At 34.4% G+C, this 14779-nt stretch overlaps 1 protein-coding gene across 1 annotated transcript; it reads right to left on the bottom strand.

Moving 5' to 3' along the window:
• Positions 1 to 255: 255 nt before the first annotated feature.
• Positions 256 to 14311, bottom strand: LOC138347440 (uncharacterized). The gene is made up of 9 exons (XM_069295735.1): positions 13919 to 14311; positions 4962 to 5225; positions 4481 to 4539; positions 3685 to 3748; positions 3039 to 3611; positions 2408 to 2460; positions 1116 to 1583; positions 650 to 1007; positions 256 to 384 (listed from the first exon to the last, which is right to left on the bottom strand). Exons 1-9 carry the CDS (start codon positions 14309 to 14311, stop codon positions 256 to 258), a joined length of 2361 nt encoding a protein of 786 aa, XP_069151836.1.
• Between the last annotated feature and the right edge of the window lie 468 nt (positions 14312 to 14779).

Below are 14779 nucleotides of genomic sequence, written 5' to 3'. Positions count from 1 at the left end.
TGCTCTTCCTGTCAACTTGGTAACCAGCAAAATCAGCATCTGCAAAACCAACAAGATCAAAAGTGTCACCTGGTGGATAAAAGAGGACCAGGTGCCCTGTCTTCTTCAAATATCTTAGAATCCGTTTTGCAGCCTTCATGCTTAGAATCTGGCACATATTCCAACACTATATACGATGTCAGGTCTGCCAGCAGTCATATACAACAAGGATCCAATTATTCCCCTATACATGGTTTGATTCACAAGAGAATCAGATTAAACTGCTACAAGCTTGGAGTTTGTTCCCATAGGACTATCAATAGGTTTAGAATCAAACATATTGAATTTCTTCAAAAGCTCCATAATATACTTCTCCTGACTGATTGAGATTCCATCTGATGATTGCTTGATTTGTAGTCCCAAAAAGAAAGTCAGTTCACCATCATACTCATCTCAAATTCATTTAATGATGAAATTCTACACAAAAATGCTCTGATGTAGCTCCAAAGATAATTTCATCCACATATACTTATATAATAAGCAATTCATGTTATCTTTTTAATAAGAACAACGTACTGTCTATTTTTCCTCTTTTGAGCCCATTTTTTAATAGGAACTTCGACAATCTTTAATACCAAGTTGTGGGAGCTAGTTTCAAACCTTACAGAACCTTATTCAACTTGAACACATGATTTGGTAACTCAGCATCCTCAAACCCAAGAGGTTGTTTAACAAACACCTCCTCTTTTAAGTCTCCAGTTAGGAAAGCACTCTTGAAATCCATTTGATATATCTTGAATCCTATGAATGCCGCAAAGGCTATGAGAATTCTAATAGCCTCCATCCTTGCAACAGGAGCAAAGGTTTCATCATAGTCTATACCTTCCTCATGATTGTATCCTTGAACAACTAATCTGGATTTGTTTCTAGTAATCACACCATTTTCATCAAGTTTGTTTTTGAGATCCCATCTGGTTCCTACAATAGTTCTGTCAATAGGTCGAGTACCACACCTTACTTCTTTAAAACTGATGGAATTCTTATTGCATTGAATTAACTCAATCTCAATCTATGATATAAACACTGAGAATGCAACTAGATTTCTTATTTTTGATCTAGTGGGAATTCTAGAGTACAGATGTGAAATGAGATTATAAAGTTGATGTGATGAACTGTGTTTCCATCCTGGTCTCAAGGTCAACTGGTTCAACTTATCAGTGTGCTCTTCTTCAAGGAATTCTTCATTTTCTGGGGCGTTTGAGATATTCTGACTTGAGTTCACCATAGTACCAGGTTCCTCTTCATATTTTTCAACTTCATCAGCCTTTTTAGATGAGCTTTGATCAGCATTTTCAATCCCCGACTGATCATTTATATCAGCTTCACTTCTATCAATTTTCTGAGAATTAAACATCTCAATCAACTCATCTTCATCCTTTGATGCAGCACCTTTCAGATTTCCATCTTCATCAAACACAACATGAATACTTTTTTCAATACATTGAGTTTTCTTGTTGAAAACTTTGTATGCTTTACTTGATGAAGAATATCCTACAAACACTCCTTCATCACTTCTAGGATCAAACTTTCTCAGATCATCCTTTCTATTGTTTCAAACAAAATATTTGCATCCAAATGCCCTAAGATAGCTCAACATGGGTTTTCTGTTGTTGAGTAGTTCATAGGGAGTCTTATTCAGTAAAGACCTTATCAAACATCTATAGTAACATGACATGTTGTGTTGATTGCTTCGGCCCAAAAACTTTGAGGAAGATTTGACTCAATAATCATGATCCTTGCAATATTTACCAAGGTTCTGTTTTTTCCTTTCCACTACTCCATTTTGCTGGGGAGTTCTTGGAGCAGAGAAATTGTGACTAGTTCCATTTTTCATGTAGAAATGATCAATTTTTGAGTTTTCAAACTTAGTTCCATGATCAGACATAATTCCAGCAATCACTTGATTCAATTTTGTTTGAATCATTTTGAAAAACACATGCTTCACAAATTTTACTTTCACAAAATTTCAACTTTGGCAAACCCAGGACCAGGTGCTTAGAAATCAGTTTATTCAATAAATATGAGCTCACATGCCCTAGTCTTCGATGCCACAGATCAGCATTTTCATTCTGAGCACTAAGACATGTCAAATCATCTCCATGAGATGTTTCTAAGTTAGCCACATACATGTTTTTACTTCTATAAGCAGTAAGAATCACTTTCTTTGTAGTTAGATTAACTATAGTGCACTTCTCAGATGTAAACTTCACTATATTTCCCTTGTCACAAATTTGAGACACACTCAAAATACTATACTTCAACCCACTAACATGATACACGTTGTCAAAGGATTCCTTAAGCGATTTTCCCACTTTACCAACACCTAAAATATACCCCTTCTTTCCATTACCAAAAGAGAAACCTCTACCTTGAAGTGCCTTGAGTGAGAGGAAATTTTTGACTGCTGCTCCTCTCACCCACCTGCAGCAAGAATCACTTATTATGCTTGGGAACCCATTTAAATTTGAGTACCCAGAAAGCAGACAAAGAAGTGATCAAAGTGTTTCTAGCCCAATGAGGTAGTTTCAGATTCTTTTTGATGAAGGATTTTTTAGCAGAATCAAGTCCTCTCTTTGAAAACCTTTTGGTTGAGGATTGTTTTGTGGGACCAGGTCTCTCTTTTGAAACCCTTTGCTTTTTTGTATACTTTGAAATTATCTCATGTGACTTTCTCGAAGCAGTACACTCTTATTTTGAATGCCCATTTTTACCACAATGAAGGCATAACAAATCGTCAGACACTAATACATATTTGTTGTGAGGATTGAAAAGAGGAGTAATATTCAAAATTCCTAGACCCTTCTTATTGAAATTAATTTTATTTGTTACATTTGAAAGAAGCTTAGAAGATTTTGTCCACTTAAGAGATTTTTCATGTTCATCTTTAAGTTTGACAATATCTCTTTCTAAGTTGTTGCTCCTTTCCAAAGACAAAACAAGATTAGTATCAGAGGTTTTCAGTTTTGTTCAAGCTCAACTTGTAAACGATTAGACTATACTTTTTGTTTTTCAGCTTTCTCATTTATCAGATGCAATTGTTTTTTAAGTTCTATTTTTTCATATTCCAGAACAGCCATTTGATCTTCAATTTTCAGCATTTTCTCACCCATTTTATCTCTATTTTCATTTAAACTTTTGAGCTCAGCATTCATAATATATCTTTCAGAAGTTAACTCAACCATTGAGTCAATCATAACATTTGCTAATGTTCTCAATTTTTTAAGAGAATAGGTATTCAGATCATGTTTCATATCAAGAAGAGTTACCTTATCTTCATCATCTTCATTCTCTGAATGAGCCATGAAAGCAAACATCTCATTGAATATGGTTTCCTCCTCATGAACCACCACCATTGACACATCATTTGGTTCATCAAGATCTTCTAAGTCACTCGAAGATTCTCGCCATGCAGCAAGAGCTTTCTTGACCTCATAGTCAGCAGCAACTTTCCGATCATTCTTATAGAGTACCAGGTCCCTTCGCTTTTCTTTATCACCTCTTGGTTTTTCATATTCTTTGTTTTCAGCTTTGAGTAATGGACATTCTCTTCTAAGTGTCCAGCTTTTCCACACCTGTGAAAAGTATCATTTGAGTGGCAGTTCGAGGAACATTTTCTCCCTTTCTAAAACCTTTGATTTTTCTCACAATCTTCTGAAATCTCTTGATGAGGTAAGGTATATCATCATCATTACTGGAGTCCTCTTCAGATCTGTATTTTAGCATGAAGGACTTATTTCTTTGACTGATCATGACTTCGGTTCATCTAATGAGTCGTTAGATTTCCAATGAGAGCATCCATTGTTAAAACTTTAAGGTCCTTTGCTTCAGTATAGCATCAACCTTACTTTCCCAAGACTTGAGAAGAATTCGAAGCACTTTTCTGACTTGCTTACTCATACTGATAGGTTCTCCAAGACTTCTCAACTCATTTGTAATTGATGACAGTTTAGTGAACATTTCATGAATAGTTTCACCTACTCTAATTTTGAAATTTTCTTGCTGAGATGTAAGCATATCAATCTTTGACTCTTTTACTTGTGTCAGTTCCTTCATGGATAAGCAATCCCAGATCTCTTTTGCAGATTAACAAGCTGAGACGCGATTGAACTCATCAGGTCCTATACCACAGACAAGAAGTTTCTTTGCTTTGTACCCCTTTTTGATCTTCTTTTCATCATATTTTTGTCTAGGCTTTGTAACAAGCCTAGTGTTTTCACCATTTTTCTCTTCAATCATGGGGATGAAGGGCCCATCTAAGATAATGTCTCATAGTTCACTGTCTTCAGCCATAAGGAAGTCATGCATTCTCACATTCCACCAACTATAAAAGTTGCCATTGAAAAGAGGGGGTCTAGTTGAAGACTGGCCCTCTTCCAGAATAAGTGAAGCAGTCATTCTAGAACAAAAATCACTCTCTTGGTGTTAACCTGATAGAGAGTACCTGCTCTGATACCACTTGTTAGAATATGTTCGTTCACCATCAGTCAATGGACCAGGTCCCTTGACACACAAATAAGGATATAACAGAAAGTTAATGTAGTTTAACAATAGAGGAGTTTTACGTGGAAACCTCCTTGCTCAAATGAGTAAAACCACGACCTGTCTCACAGGATTTTCACAACCGTTTCACTAATCTTCACAAGGAAAAGTAAATCGGTTACACAAATGAGAAAAAGTTTTTAATCTCACCAACAAGCAATAACCCTATTGCTTGATGAGCCTAAGTAGATGTTACTCTACCCACTAAGCTATCACTCTAGACAACTTAGAATTTTCTAAGCAACACAAAGGTTACCCACTAAAATAGTTCAACTAACTAACTTAGAAATTCATATTATACCACATTGACTCCTTTATAGAGTTAGGATCAGTTTATAATGTAAGATCGAAAGAATATATTCTCAAATAACTATACAATGTACGCCAGGGTTTAGGTTGTTCATGAATGATTCTTCTCCTTGATTTTCTTCAGTCTTTGCAAGAGTTCTTGAATGTGCTTTTTCAAGTTGCAAAAACTCAAGAGCAATATGTGGAAAGATGACATTGAATAGACAAGTAACTTTCCTTAAACCCCTATCAATGGTTGGAAAGGTCTGACGTTTCTGATGCAGTTGGAAATGTGCACCAACTTTCTGTACCTTCTCCAGATGGTAGTCAACGAATGATTCATATTGAGAACCGAGTACCTTCACAAGATTTCTGAGTTTGTTACATCATCAAAACTACAAATAAGAGGATCCTTGGACAAGGAGTGAACTTTCCAAATGCAACAATAGAAGTGCACAGTTGGAAAAGTGGGCAGCAACACATGTGCAAGCACATGTGTAACCGTCCGAGGGGTACCACACGACCAAGCCAATCGAATTCGGTTAGGTGGTTACGATCAGGTGCGCAAGCGGGTTTTTCCATGAGGGGCCTAGCTCCCTAAACAACTCTATACTCTAACTTGCTTAGAATGATGAAATCATTATAATACATTCATGAGTTTTAATTGACTTGGCTAGCGATAATATCATAGTTTGATTTATGCCAACATATTGGCTAGCAATATATTGTCCAAAAAGTTGAATAGAATTGGCTTACTATATTATTTCTAAAATGTGATGTAGAATTGGATACTAACTAAGTTAAACCAAATTAAGCATGACCAATGTAACTTTGAATTCATAAGCAAGTATATGTCAATCATTGGGGCAAGTCCCAACATACCTTTTCCAAATGAACTATGAATATAAGTAAGTACATTGAACAAAGTTTATAACGTTCATAAAGAGTGGTATAAAGCTACCAAATGTTATTGAAAAAGATAAGGTGAGTAATGACATAATTAAAAGTTTAAGAATTATGAAAATGGACAGAATGAGGTGTTCAAATAAGTGAGACAAGTCTCATTCACACCTAGACAATTATTTTAAAGATACTCACATAAAATGGTATTAATAATCGTGAGACAAGTAACACCAAGATGATAATGTAAGGTTAAATTCACATTTTATCAAGTAAAGAAAGGGATGATCGGTTATCAAAAGAGTTAAGTAAATCTTATAACTAGAAGAAACTTCCATAATGTTTGAGTCAACTCTAAAATTTATAAAGCAAAAAAAGTTGAGCAAAGCACCGATAGACTAGCAATGAGCTTGTGCCAACACATGTAAGCCTCATGAGATGAGGCTCCACCAAGGTGGATAAGAGTCTCCAAAAATCTCCTAGTCTTCGAACTATGTTACCAGCATAGAAACTAGCCAGAGGATTCCACCTAAGAGAGCTAGGTATGATGCGGTTTCACTTTGACCGATGAAACCACCCCTTTTCGATGTGGGGTAGACAATGGATTTCACGTTTATATCACATGATTGATGTCGTTAATGCTCAAAAAAAAGTATTCGGTTCACTTTAGCCGTGAAACACCTCTTTTCGGTGTGGGGAATACACTGGACTTGGTTTCATTTTAGCCGGTGAACCACCCCTTTTCGGTGTGGAGCATACACTGGATTTCATGTTTAGCTCACATGATCTAGGTTCACTTTAATCGGTGAACCACCCCTTTTAAGTGTGGGGCTGACACTGGATTTCATTTTAGCTCGCATGATCTTAATGCTAAATATTTCTTTAAGAAAGTAAGAAAGAAATAAAAGAAATGTAAGTACAAAGTGCTAAGAAAGAAAGAGCTTAAGTTTGTCAAATCATCTATGGTTGATAAGAATGAAGTTTTAACAATTTATTGGTTTATGCCAAATCAAGATATATGCTCCAATATCTTCACATTATGCAAATGATCAAATAATGGGCATAGCCAAATAAAAATTGGCTTATAATGACTTCTTATATTATGTCAATAAAGGGGAGTAAAACATAATGTCTAATCAATGCCCCACAATCTTCATAGTTTGAAAATGATGAAATAAGTGACCTAGCTAATAAAGATTGGCTTATAAAGATTTCATGCCCAATTTAACAAGAATGGAAAGAATAACTTGTAGTAAGGGTAGCCAAATCATTTCCCTAGTCTTTTGGATTACTTGCTAGATTCATTGTAGGTATGTGACTATAATGAATCATTGCACTTGTAAGTAAGACATAATATTAAGGAGATCATTGAACTACACAACAAGAAGAAGAAAAAGACTGAAAAATAAACTAAGTCCTGGGAGAAAGAGCTTTCGGGTTTGAGAGGAGCAAATTTATAATTTTTTGTTCGAGATATTATAAAATTATGTTCATGATTCCAAGGTTTTATGTTCATATAGAAAATGAGTTGTGTGCTTTGAATGCATTAAAATATGTCATATTCAACCATAATTCACAAATAACGAATTAATAAAGTTTATTGACTTCACTTTCCAGAAATGGCATGTTGTTGAAGGAAGACTTTCCTTGATCGTGCATAGTCCTTACGTGTATATGTGAATACACCCATACTTAGTACTAGTGTGTACTAACCTTATACTATTATTATTTTTATAGGCGCGGGTCAGAGAGAATATTGAAGACTCATTGTTGCGGTTTGGATTAGCGATCTCCAGACTTCGGTAGGTGCTCTTGATTCGAGGATGGTACATCTATCATTCTAGCTTAGCACTTTAGACATAACTAGTGTATGTTGTCCCTAGTGTTTCATTTTAGACGTTTTCTTCAAAGCTTTGTATTAAGACTGTTTGGCAAACTATTACGATATATTGATTCATTCATTTGAATTGTTTAATCGATTATAGATGGTTGTATACTTCACTATGCTTTAAATGTTTTAAATTTTCCGCAAATTTAACTATATGATTGTGATGAAAGCTAAGAAGAGACTTGTATGCGACCTCTAAGAGGTTAACGACGCCGGTTGCGTTTGGATTCAAAGAATTCGGGTGTGACACTATTCTAGTTAGCTATCTACATCGTTGAGCGGGGATAAATAGACTAATTGGTGAAAATTTATATTTCATCCTATTTTGTAACCAAGCAAGGTATTGGTCTTCTGGGCGTCACTCCTGAACACTAATCTCCTCAATTCAATGAGCAGACCGAGCTCCCTATATTTTCTGGTCTATCTAATCTCTCCTATGTTCAATTCAAGATTTAGGCACTAGATTTATTTCCAGATGGTCAGTCAAGAAATAGTAAAAAAACAAGATTATAAAAGTAATTTAAATTGACAACCGAAGATTAATTCATAAAGTCTCAAATATTCAACAATCAATTCATAGCTACAGCCCTAGAACTAGAGCATTTAGCTACTCATGCTATTCATAATCAAGAAAAGATAATTGTTCATAAATAAATCCATAAAATGGAAGAGTTAAGATAATTACAAACTTGATCCTTGCCCTTGCAAACTAAACAAATGTCGAACCCTAATAATAGCAACCCTAGGATCTATTTATACTAGTGGATAAATTTAAGAAAAAGTCCTAATCAAATTATAACTCCTATTTAATGTTTAAAATTTGAAAAAGTCAGAATTGGCTTGGGGCGGCGCGCCTCCATTGCGCCTAGCAACATCTGGTACTCATGTACTGCCTGGCGCAGCGCGCCAACATCGCGCCTTAAAGCCTTCTTTGAGCGTCTAGCCTAGGCGCGTCACGCCTAACAGAGCACCTCAACATAGGCTCTGTGTGTAAGGCCTTGGTGCGGCGTGCCTGACAGTGCGCCTCGCCTAGGTGCTTCCACACTTAGCCATTTTTCCACATCCATCTCTTTTCCTTTACTTCTTCGTTCCAGCATCAATTTCTCCGACAGTTCCTGAAATCACTAATCATGTGTGCAAGTATCTAATCAACGCAATCAACCACAAAATAAAGCTAATAAACTAAAGATCGTCCTTTAACATCACTCAAACATGGGCCATAATTGACTACTTAGGAATATAAATATGCCTAAGATTAAGATGAAATACATATGAAGTCTGATTACTACTTGTATGAACATGACATCACAATTTTGATCTGTTGGCTTTTTTGTATGAATAATGTTTTAAACTTTATTATGCATGTCGACTAACTTTCTTACAAATATCATTATAGAATTTCTAGTTTCTTAGAAATACATGTAGAATGTATAATGATACCTTGTTGTCCATCAGAACAAAATCAAGATTTTTTTAAAGGAAAAAAAACTTCACCTACGAAACATTGTGAGAAAATCTTTTTGCAGAAATTCAAAGAGAGAGAAACGTAATAAAAAAATAGAATAAAATCAGATTTTAAATTGATTTTAACTGATTTGAGCATTTTTAAGAAATTAAAATCAGCTTTTAATTGATTTAACTTAATTGAGCGTTTTAAGAAAACTAAATAATCTTAATTATTTTGAATTCCTTAAATCGTGTTAATTATTGATTATCTATTACCAATTCAAATTTAATTAACCCCCATATATTTCATTTTTATTTTTATTATTAATTCTTTATTTTTTCAAAAAAAAAAGTTTTTTTTGTTTATTCTATTTTTTTAGTAATATGTTATAACATGAAATAGTTAATGTTATATATGAAAGTCTAATAGCTATAACTTGAAAATAGTACTATAAAAAATGTCATATATAAAATTTTCACTGAAAGATAATCAATGGCTAGTGTGCAATAATTTAAGGAAAAATTATAAATAATGTCAAATTAGAAAAGACATGAGATTGAGAAAAAGTAAATGGGCCCAAAAGAAAGTTCGACTTTTCGATTGATTCATGAGAGATAATAAATGGCTAGTGTGCAATAATTTAAGGAAAAAATATATATAATGTCAAACTATTAATTTAAAATAAATAAAATAGCTCCAATTTCATTTATTTCATTGAGGAGCAAAATCTCTCGGTCATTTGTTATTAAAGGGCCCACAAAATTTGTATAAGTAAAAAAGAAAAAATTAACGTTATTCCCCTTTATACAATTTCTTCGTCTCGTTTATATCTTCATGTTTCTTTAATTTCTCGTTATTTTTCTTCCAAAAATTAGTTTTTCATGTCAAATCATCATCTATACAGAGTGTCATTTATGTAATGGATATCTAGTCTCCATTTACTATATTGACAAGAGGTTACACATGCATGTCAAAAACATATTATAGAACAATCATCATTTTCATTGGATCTAACTCAAAATTTTGTAGAGGCTGCAGATTCAATGTCAAAATCAAACATAAAGCAAGAGATAAGATTCAAATTGAAAAATGACCCAATTAGATTGGGCCAAAATTACAGCAAAATCCAAGCAATCCGTTGTTGAGGGAGTAAGAAAGTTCAATCTGATACTGGGTCAAGTAAAAAGGGGGAAAAACAACTAATTATACAGGTGAAAATTCAAAAAGAAAGGAAGTTGTTTCTGGCTCATTGGAGCATGATGAGGTATTTGTATAATCTTTATTTTGTATATGTTGTAATTTTATATTATTCTTATATAACCTCTGTTGATTTATGTCTTGTACCTGTTTCTTTATACAGTTGTATATAGTTTTAATATCCAAACTAAATGTATAAAATAGAACTATTTCACTATAGATAAACAATTATACATTTGAAATCGATTGTATAATGTATAATATTAATAGTTATTGTATTAGTAGTGTCACAACAGTTTCTCTGTATGTACAGTATAAACATTTATACATTTGATATAATTTTGTGCATTGTTCTTGCATAAGTTTTTGCATTTGTATAAGAATACTTTTTGTATAATATTCATTTAGACATATACAATTGCACAACTAATACACATATATAATGGAAATTTGTTTGTATCATTTATGTATACAGAATCATACATCCAAACTAAGGACGAACTTTCATTGTATAAATATACAAATTTGAAAAAATAGTCAACTGTTTCATATACTTATACAACTCACAATAGCACTAATATACATATTCCCAATACACTTGTACAAAAGATTGGGCCTAAATGATTATATACACAAATTAAAGTTTTATACAAATATACAATTGATAAAATTGTATACAAATATACAGATTCATATATCCAAACCAAAGAGGCACTTACACTGTATAAATATACAACTTCGAGAGAATAGTCAATAATTTCATATATGAATTATACATGTGTGACTAAATCATACCCAAACACCTATACGTATAAACTCTTAACAAACCATAGTACAATTTCATCTTCATTCATAGATTGGACAACAAATTTACAAATCCAAACAATAATATGACTATGAACAAAGCGAATCTACAATTCAAAATTCAAAATAATCAACAATATCATCCAAAAAATTTGATGATCACAAATTTTAAAATCATAAATATTAAACTCTATTACGAACAAAATATACAACTCAAAATCTAAATTCAATTTCAATTGATGAAAAATTTAAAGCAAATTAATTTTTCAAATCAAGTTGAACACCAATTTTACCAGAAAAAAAATCAAAGCATTTTTCAATAGGAAATACATTTTACCTCATCTTGATTGTCAACAACTTGATCTATTTTCTAAACTGAGCTTCAATGGAGCTCTTAGTTATGAAGAAGACGTAAAAGGAAAGAAATTCTACTGACACATAATGTGCGTGATTCCAACAATATTTTTCCTTTTATTGCAATTGAAATTACTTAAAAAATCAAATTGTATATAAAAGGAAATAGGCAACCGAGATATACTAGAAAACAACTCCATAGCAAACACAAATTTTGTTATGGAGTGCAATTATATAAAGTATTGTCATGGAGTGCAAATATAAATTTTATATTTGCTACACATATAATATTTTCATAATTTAAAGGTACAACCATAAAACAAGCAAGTACAACACTATTTAAGCATAAACATTCGACAAAAACCAAATATACCCTTGGCTAGGAAGCACACCTGTCGTCCAACACTTATGTGCTTCCTAGCCACCCAACTAAACATATTCAATTCAATATATCTTTTATATTCATTTACTTATATTATGCTAAAAGCAGACATATTTTACTGAAGGCACAATAAATATTTGTTTATACAACTCTTTATTAGCTATTAATAAAAGGATTTAGTGTGCTCGATTTTTTAATTCTACCATCTTGATTTGATATTATTATTTTTAGTTTTTGTTCCTTTTGAGCTTTTTCTTGTGTGCGTTTTTTTTGTAGAACTTCTTCAATATTATTCTCTACGAAAATCATACCTTTATTTGGGATTAAAAAATTAGTTCAAATTCTTGAATTTCAAAGTAATACAAGTTTGTATTGGAAAAAAAAAATAGTGAACTACCCCCTTAATCTATATTTATATTTTCAACTATACATTTTAATTTTACGGAGGTCCTATCACCCCTATCACCCCCTTTGAACTGTTTAAAACTGATAATATTACCTCCATAAAGTTAAGGTGACAAGTAAGTATATTTCACTCTCTTTATTGAGTGAGCACCAAAAATAATATTAATTTTTTTTTTCAAAAATGCATATATTTTTAATTATACTTTTTAAACTTATTTATTTTCTTTTTCTCCATAGACAGACCAAATTTCACCATCATTTATCATCCCTAATTTGTTGCCGCCACCATCAACCACCACCGAATTTTCTCAAATTACGACAAACTGAAGTAATCATCAAATATGAAAATCAAGACAAATGTGTTCAAATTAACACATTTTTCAAATATTTGTATTGTTTAATTTTGATCTGCTTATTATTGATTTATCACGTAAATAATGTTAAAATAACGTCAAAGCGAAGAAAAGATTGAATGAAAAATCACTGAAGAAAATTTGCAACAGGTTGTGAAGTTAGGGAAGAAATATTTGAATCCCTCGTGATAAATGAGTTAGTTGTTGTCTTTCAAATAAAAGATCAAATAAAGATCTTTAATAAAATGAGTGGAAATAGCTTTAAAAATCCCTTAACTATGTGAATTGATAGAAAATTATTCTTCTTCTACCTCTCGGGCCTAAAATGCCATCGATTTTAACCTTTTAGCTCTATTTTGCTCTCATCTGTACTCGAAAAAATCATAATCTCAATCAACGGATTCGTTAATAACGTGTCACTATCATGTTGGCTACCCTAATAACTAATTAAAAAGACCAAACCCACCCCCCTCCACCCAACTTCCCCCACCCATAAAAATCCCACAGTTCATTAATGATTTGTCACTATCTTATTGCTTTTCAAGCATAGCTTAGAGGATGCACTTAGTTGAGGATGTCTTATACTCCTGCAAGGCATAAGACTATTCTGGCAGCGTAGGCAAGATGATGTATCATCACATAGCTCATAGTGGGTACAACCAAGTGTATTTTGTAAAATCATCCACAAAACAAATATAATAGCGAAAACCAGCAAATGAAGGAACAGCAGTAGGACCCCATAGGTCAGAATGAATAAGTTGAAAAGGTGCAGTTGTACGCTTCTCAAATAAAGTAAAAGGTAATTTATGAGATTTAATAATTGAACAGGAGTCACAATTGTTTACATGAATGGAAGAAAAACCTAATTGAGACATTAAAGAATTTATTATTTGAGTAGACAGGTGACCCAGACGACTATGCCACAACAGACTGTGGCCATCAGCTGAAAGAGCCACCGAAGCCACAGGAACGCTTTCTGAAACTGGGTGAGCAGACGAACTTGTGCCAGGAAGAACATACAGACCATGCTCACAGGGGCCCTGAAAAATCACCCTCTTGGTAGTATTGTCTAGGATCTTAAAATCATTAGAGGTGAACAAGAGTGAGCAATTATTGTCTTTTGTGAATTGGTGAACTGAAAGGAGATCGTTTTTAATAGAAGGGACGTGGGTAAGGTTACCTAGGTGAAAGATAGCTGTGGGGGTTTTAATGGTACCCGTGCCAGTGTGAGAAATTTTAAGGGACTCACCGTTGTCAACAGTAATACCATTGGAGCCATGATATGGATTTGGAGCATTAAGCTTGGATAGATCGAAAGTAACGTGCATGTTGGCCCCAGTATCCAACAGCCATTCAGAGGAAGGGCCGACTTGAGACGCATAATTGGCACGGTTATCACTATTTCGGCTCTCCTCATACCGAAACCAACAACGAACAGCAGTGTGTCCTATTTTCTGACAGATTTGACAAGTTGGACGATCCCGCTCGTAAGTGCCCTGCTCGCCTCTAGAAGATGACTGGCCGCCGCTGCCGAAGGAGTGCAGGCTGTTGTTGGTGTCGTGCTGCTGACCGTCGTATGACGGACGACTGCCCTGCCGACCGTCGCGCCCGAGGCCTCTGCTGTTTCTGCCGTAGTCGCCGCAGCTCCCCTGCCGGCCGCCACCACTCCCTCCGCGATAGTTCTGGCTTGCGGTGAGGGCGGATGCCGGCTCCATAACAGCGGCTTCTCGGAGAAGAAGTTTGCTCTCCATATCCACGTTGATTTCTTCACTTTTTAGCCACGAGGAGAGAGTAGCCAGGTCAACGGGCATTGGACTGATGCGAACCGCCTGTTTAATGGAGGAGTAAGCTGATGGGAGCCCCCAAACGACGCACATGACGAGATCTTTTTCGGGAATGATTTCGTTCACGGTGTCAAGGGCTGTGATGATGGTGGAGACCTCATCTAAATACTCCGCCATAGTTTTCGTGCCTTTGGTAATTGTGTGGAGACGATCACGCAATTGAAAAATATGAGAGTGGGAAATTGATGCATAGCGTGTTGCGAGGGCCGTCCATAGGGCTGAAGCAGTTGTGTAGGATCGGGCGTGTTTCTAAACCGTGGGAGAGATGACCGCAATCAATTATGATCGGATCTGGCCATTCACGGCTTTCCAGGAGGCATGAGCCGGATTGGTTTTTTC

The sequence above is a fragment of the Solanum lycopersicum genome, chromosome 3 (assembly GCF_036512215.1).
Source record: "Solanum lycopersicum chromosome 3, SLM_r2.1".
NCBI lineage: Eukaryota > Viridiplantae > Streptophyta > Magnoliopsida > Solanales > Solanaceae > Solanum > Solanum lycopersicum.
The sequence above is the reverse complement of the archived record's forward strand: the minus strand, read 5'-3'. Positions and strand labels throughout refer to the sequence as shown.